The 7,500-nt window shown below is 34.6% G+C and overlaps 1 protein-coding gene across 1 annotated transcript in view; it reads left to right on the top strand.

Annotated features, from left to right (window-relative positions):
- LOC144964085 (transient receptor potential cation channel subfamily M member 3-like) overlaps positions 1-7,500 on the top strand; it is a 40,448-nt gene that overhangs the window by 27,528 nt on the left and 5,420 nt on the right. The window contains exons 10-12 of the mRNA XM_078898026.1: positions 863-1,004; positions 2,671-2,773; positions 3,180-3,243. Coding sequence (XP_078754152.1) covers positions 863-1,004; positions 2,671-2,773; positions 3,180-3,243 — 309 coding nt within the window. The remainder of the gene's footprint in view (positions 1-862; positions 1,005-2,670; positions 2,774-3,179; positions 3,244-7,500) is intronic.

Raw genomic sequence — 7,500 nt, 5'->3', positions numbered from 1 at the left:
ACTTTAATGTTGCCTATCACACCACACTAATCCTGTCTCTCAGGTCATTCAATCACACACACACACACACACACACACACACACACACACACACACACACACACACTGTGCCCATCACAGGCAAATCTTTATACACATAAATGTTGCCTACCCACACCACACTAATCCTGTCACTCAGGTCATTCAATCATCCCGGTGTTTTTGTATATCAGGTGGAAAACGCATTGAAATGATGTTGTTGGGTCTGTGATGTCAATTATGTCAAGTGGTAGTTTGTTCCATTCACATATTGTTCAAGGAAAGGGTCAATGTAAATTGATAAGAATAGAGGATTAATTGCCTCTTAAAAATAATGAATAAGTTAATGAATGAATAAGTTAATGAATGAATAAGTTAATAAATGAATAAGTTAATGAATGAATAAGTTAATGAATGAATAAGTTAATGAATGAATAAGTTAATGAATGAATAAGTTAATAAATGAATAGTTAATGAATGAATAAGTTAATAAATGAATAAGTTAATGAATGAATAAGTTAATAAATGAATAAGTTAATAATGAATAAGTTAATGAATGAATAAGTTAATAAATGAATAAGTTAATGAATGAATAAGTTAATGAATGAATAAGTTAATGAATGAATAAGTTAATGAATGAATAAGTTAATAAATGAATAAGTAATGAATGAATAAATAAATAAATAAAAAAAATTAATAAATAGATGAATGATAAATAATAAATAAACAAAAATCTGCCAGTCTTTGATCATCGTCATGGGACAACACACAGTCATGGAAAGATTTTAAAAGATGTAAAATGAATATGAAGAAATTGATTTTTGATTTTGACAACCCCCCCCAGACATTATGAACGACTGGCCATCAGCGTTCTGGATGAATGCCACACCAATGACCCTCACAAAGCTATCAAGATTGTGGAACGGCCTTCCCCAATTTGGAGCCAAATGAAATGTCTTCAGGTTGCTACAGCAGCTTCAGATATTGTAAGTGATTATCCCCCTGTTGGATTGTAGAAGTTATAGTCACTTATAAAAAAGACTCCCAAAAAACCCCCCAAAAAGTGAGCTTTTATTTAGCGCAATATGCACTAAACGTGCTCAAAGCACTTTACAAGGGGTCTCTGGCCAACAGCAAACACACAACATGTAGGACGAGACATGACGCCTGTCAGGCGATATTACAAATTTTTGGGACAGAGACAACGCTGTTAACGGCCAGGTACTCATTTTACACGAGTACGGTGAGAGAATGTAAGTAAAGAGCCTTCTCCAAGGACTCAACTATGTGCCGAGCGAGGCTCGAACCCAGGGCCTTCTGATCGAAAGCGAGTGGCATACCACTAGACCACATAGCCACACACTGAGATTATCTGGTGTTGGCTGCAGGGCAGTATCGCAAGTTTTCCAAGTTAAGGGCTACGATTTTTGCAAGAAAAACTGGCATACAAACAACATGATTCATGGTACATCGAATGACATAGAATTCCATACACTACATTGTCAGATGGAGAGAAAAATATAAAGTGAGTAGATGTGACTCATATATAAGGGAACAACACAAAACAAACAACGTTTCGGCCCTTGGCCTTCGTCAGGAGACAGTAAACACAAACACAACAATTACATTGTCAGGCCTTTGTATTTGTCACAGATTTATTAGATATAGGATTACTTTGCTTTCTACAATTTATTTTCATTTTTTATCTGTATCTGTATCTGTATGGTTGGCGCTGAAGAAAACCAATGGTCTGGTTGTATTTCAGCGGCGTCCTCATTGGGGCGTGCCCATGTCAGTCGGGCCTTGAAATCGTTTAGGTGTGGTGCCATGATGACAGTTCATCCAGCCATTCCACTCCGAGATAGTTTTAATGAAGAAAGAATTTCTGTAGTTTTGTGTTCTTGTCTGTGGGATTTTGAAGCAGTTCGAATTGTTTGTGGCGTATCTGTCAATGGGTTTTAAAAAGCAATACACATACAATTCATCTAATTCTTTTTCAGAATGTATTATTCAGACTAGCCTTGTTATTTCTTAACTAAAACATTGTTTTAAAAATGGTCATAGTTTGTCGGGTTTCAGGAAACAATGCTCGACTTTGTCATGTCTCAAAATCATTTTTAAAAGATGCCATTTTTAGATGTTTCGAAATTTAGCAGCTAACATTACTGAATCTAACATTTCTCCCGGACTCTCCCCTGAAAAAGAAAAACTAGTTAATCCTTAATTTGCTTAAACAAGTAAAAAAAATCCAATGATTACATATTTATTTTTTTTTTATCACACCCTGTAACACATTTAAGTGCCGAATTAATTTGTTGTTAGGGTAACTAAAATTATGTTTGCTATTGGCAAAAAACCCAAACAAACAAACCAATAACACAGCAATAAATAAAAACAAACAAATAAACAAAAAAAAACAAAAAAAAAAAACAAAAAGAAACCGGGCCTTTAAGTGAAATTATTTTTTTTTAATTGGCACTTAAACTGACATATTTGATTGAATAAATTCTAGTGCACAAGAAAACTGCTTTCTTAGGCGTGCAGAATGAACATTTAGCATCGGCACTCTCGTGGGAATTACTGTATCCATTTAAAAGTTATTTTATACAATAGAATATCGCCACCAATTTTGTTATAACATTGGTTCTATAGGTTTGTGGCGTGAATCATTACAAGTTGACTCCAATGACAAATAAGGATGAAAATCGTTCAGAAAGTGAAGCTGCAGGAGTTGAAGTCTATGCTATTTTTGTGTGTAATGAACCCATTTAGTTTTGGTCTTATAGAGAAATAACATTTAATAAAGTTATATGAAATTAGTGAAAGGTTCGGCATATCATGGGGAAGGGTGGGTGGGGGGGGGGGGGAGGGTGGTGGTGGGTAGAATAATTGGAATGAATGAATATGAATTATTTGCATTGTAATCGACGTCTTGAATACAAGGCAACTAGAAGCTGTGGACTGTAAACTATATTGAACAAAATGAATATTAAAAAGATTCAAACTTTCAATTGGTTTTTAATGCGTTGGACTACATCTGCTTTTGAAGTTCTGATACCCTCCCTTCCCCCCCCCCCACCCCCCCCCAACCACAAACCATAGCTGAACGGTACCATGGTTAGCAATTTCCTCCGTGAATTTAAAAAATATCTCTGTCACAGCATATCTGCATCAAAAACTAGAGGTTGGCCTAAATGAGCCAGTATATGGGGAGAAAAAAATAAAGTGAGTAATGTGACTAATTTATAAGGGAACAACACAAAACAAACAACGTTTGGCCCTTGGCCTTCGTCAGGAGATAGAAAACACAAACACAAATATGTAAATTTACAAATATATCACATTTCGTCGACGAAATGTGATATTTTGTAAATTTACTATTTGTGTTTGTGTTTTGTGTCTCCTGACGAAGGCCAAGGGCCCGAAACGTTGTTTGTTTTGTGTTGTTCCCTTATATTAGTCACATTACTCACTTTATTTTTTTCTCCCCTATTTTTGCATCAGCATGATCATTGATGTCGTGCTCTGAGTTCATTGTTGAGATTGTGGACTGGATGTTGATTTAAGTTGTTAGAGGATTATTTTCAATGTCACACATTGTTTACTAGGACTTTTAAACAGTGCTCTTCTTCTACGTCATGGCACAAGACCGAAGGATAGAGCTGAGGTGGTCGCTGGTTCGGATAAGTAAGTAAGTAGGAAACAGTGCTTTGGAAATATCTGATTTCATGTGGAAGAAAACAATGAAATTCCAATTCAAAATCTAAGACGCATAATTAGAATGCTGACACAATTTGCCATATCAAAAAACTGATGGCGTTGGAAAAAATCATGAGTATGAAACTAAAAGGGTTGCAATTCTCCTGTGGTATAAAAAAATAGAAAAAAAAATAAATTGAGCTCTATATAGCGCAATCCACTAAATGTGCTCAAAGCGCTTTACAAGGGGTCCTGGTCAACAGCAACATTTAACACTTAAGACGGGTCATGACGCCTGTTAGGCGATATTACAATTTTTTCGGACATAGACAACGCTGTTAACGGCCAGGTACTCCATTTTACACCTGAGTACTGTGAGAGAATGTGAGTTAAAGAGCCTTTTCCAAGACTCAACTATGCGCCTAGTGTGAGGCTCGAACCCAGGACCTTCGCATCCGAAAGCGAGTGTCATACCACTAGACCACATAGCCGCACAATCAATTGAAAGAGTGTAAATAAATAATTATGTGAAATTGAATGTAAGCTTCATTTTAGTTACAAAAAAACATGAATTAAAAGCTACATTCAATTTCATTATTATCATTTGAAAGATGAAATTCCCTGTCTGGTGTTAAAAACTGTCGCACCTTGTGGTCATTTTGGTGCCTACAATTCCTAATAACAAGTGCAAAATATTTTTGTCCCAGGGTCTTTATTTAATTATTATATTTTGTACGGATTGGCAGGAATTTGTGTCTTCGGCGGCTGCCCAAAATTCGATTAACACGTGTGGAAGAAGCACATCCTGTCTCATTGGCCAAAGGTCTGTAACTGATTGCCTTTGTAGGTCAAAGGTCATTTAGACTATTTCTTACTATTTCTTAAGATATTTAGACAGTTTTAACTATTTTACAGTGTTGAAATTATTCATGATTATAAAGCGCAGCTCTGGTTATGAAGCTGCTCCTTTTTTATATATACATCCTATTTCATTGTATTTTTATCTTTTTGTGTAAATTATAACACGTCTGTACAAAAATTTCCTTTTTGGGATGAAATAAAGTATTATTATTATTATGTATTATTATTATTATTATTATTATATTATTATTATTATTATTATTATTATATTATTATTATTATTATTAATTTAATTATTATTATTAGATTTAATCATGATTTATTGTATGGATTAGCTCGTTAACTATATTGATATGAAGAAATCTGTCGTGATTATTATTTGTAAGTGTTTACTCAAACACGTATAACCTATTTATATGGACATATGTGTTACAGTTACCCTCAATGAAAAAAAATTGAGAGGTCTTACTTTGAATAAAGTATAAATATAATAAAAGGTTAACTCACTCAACCCTAACACCGACTATATCCGTAGTTTACCAGCGTTACTTTTTACCCCATGCCTATTTATTACATTTTTCTGAGACAAATTATAGGCGTATTATCAAAGCTAATGTTTTTCATTTTACATGTTAATGGTAGTTGAATAAAATATATATGCACATGCTATTTTAATACATTTTTCCAATTTTGAAAAGTAGCAAAATTCTCTAGGATTGAGTGAGTTAAAACCCAATTTTCTTGATCTTTCTACCGTACTTATTTTTCACGTCTTTCACTCTCATTGATGTGTCGGGCAACACTGAAGGATCTCCACGGTCTTTGTCCCAGCCAGTTGATGCAGGTCCACACAGGACTTGTTTATTTTTGTTTCATCCATCACTGTCCTTTGCCATGTCATGTCTACTTTGGCCTGCCATGCTTTCTTGTGCCTTTGGGTGTCCGTGAAAAGTAACCTTTGGATGCGTCATTCTTCTTTCAAACACTTATTGTTGCAAGGGTGTGCAAACTGTTTGTTTTCCCAAAACTTAAGCTGTACCTGAAATATATTTATTATTTTTATATTTGCAATACAAATTGAAAATAAATTTATTATCAAAAGGGAAATTTAAGGAACATGATCATTATAAATCTTTTTTTATTTTACACTTCAAATACCACCATTATTTGCTACAATCATGTTTTCATGTAATCCTGTACATTTTTAACAGTGTTTTGGGTGCCATTTTTCCACCCGCCATTCTTATGTCTGTCCACATGGGGCTTGAAAAAGGCCGGAGATTGACGAACTAAACGGATGTATCATTTTACACATCACCACTACCAAGTTTCCTCTTCAATTAAGTCAATTTGGCAATGTTAGTATTGAGTATAGGTATCCAGAAGAAAGAAGAGAGAGAGTGAGAGAGAGAGAAGAAGAGAGAAGAGAGAGAGAGAGGAGAGAAGAGGAAGAGAGGGAGAGAGAAGGAGAGAAGAGGGGAGAGAGAGAGGAGAGAGAGAGAGAGGGAAGGAAGAGAGAGAGGAGAGGGAGAGAGAGAGAGAGAGAGAGGGAGGAGAGGGAGGGAGGGAGGAGGAGAGAGAGAGAGAGAGAGAGAGAGAGAGAGAGAGAGAGGAGGAGAGAGAGAGAGAGAGAAGGGAGTAAGGAGAGGAGGGGAGGGAGGAGAGGATAGGGATGTGGAGGGAGGTCAGAGAAAGGAGTGTTCATTACGTTATTGATTGTTGTCAAAAAGGTGATTTGAGTATAGTCTTATGATAAATAGACTTGATAGCATGGTCTCAAGAATGAGTTTAATGGGAATTCAAATCTGATGGTGCTGACGATGATGATGTTGGGGACTTGGCTATGCTCTCAAAACGTTCCTGGCATTGTGCGGTTGGTGTCAGTTTCCTGCTTGTTGGATCCTTTTGTTATTTTTTCCATGTATCCCCGTCTTTAATGTTTTACGATCTAAATCTATTTTTATAAGGGATACGAGTGATTGCATGATAACTTGTTCTTACTTAGGGCCAAAATGAGAAAAATACAGTATAAATCTTTTTATTTTTCTTTAGGCATCATATGCCATATTTAGCATCTTCTCATCATGTTGCTGGTGGATTTCAATGACCACCGTCTGCCTCTGATATATATATTATGTTGTGGATTGCTAGCTTTTTTCCATTGGTTGCTGTTCATTCGGTAAGTTAAAAAGTTCCTAATACTTTTATATATTTATTTAACGAAATTCGATATTTGTGGTCATTAAACCAGGCAAAAAAAAAAAAAATATATGCTTTAACATTTTAAAAAATGGAATTCAATAATTTTCTTTCATTGTATGTTTTTCAGCTTTTTTAAAAAACAATCAGAAAGCATTTAACCATACCAAAGGGGTAACAATACGTAACAGCAGTAAATATAATATTCCACCCACGAAAAAGTATTTTTTTTTTCCAACTCTCCTTAAGTCGACTTACAATCGTGGTTTTCAAAAATTAATAAAATGAAATGATACCCATTTTGAATGTATCATCTTTAAATTTATGTTATTTTGGTTAATAATAACAATTTCATAATAATAATAATAATAATAATAATAATAATAATAATAATTAATAATAATAAATTAATAATAATAATTAAAATAATATAATAATATAGTAAGTGATGATGATGATGAAGGATAAGGAGGAATGACGATGACGACGATGATACGATGATGAAATGTCGATGATGATTATGATTATGATGATGTGATAGTAACATTATTAATGTTTTTTTTCAGTTTCATTATGTTTCCATGGTCCGACCTTGGGCAGCAAACTACGTGACTACTTTGTTCTATGGACAGCTTGATCTTCTCAATTTGATTCTTGCCTTTTCTGCATTTTTCGTCGATTAGAACATTTACCAGGGAGGTTCATTACTCTGCAATTGTGATT

The sequence above is a fragment of the Berghia stephanieae genome, chromosome 2 (assembly GCF_034508935.2).
Source record: "Berghia stephanieae isolate SIO BIC M18660-M18661 chromosome 2, UCSD_Bste_1.3, whole genome shotgun sequence".
NCBI classification, from domain to species: Eukaryota; Metazoa; Mollusca; class Gastropoda; order Nudibranchia; family Aeolidiidae; genus Berghia; species Berghia stephanieae.
This window is presented reverse-complemented; position numbering and strand designations above follow the sequence as displayed.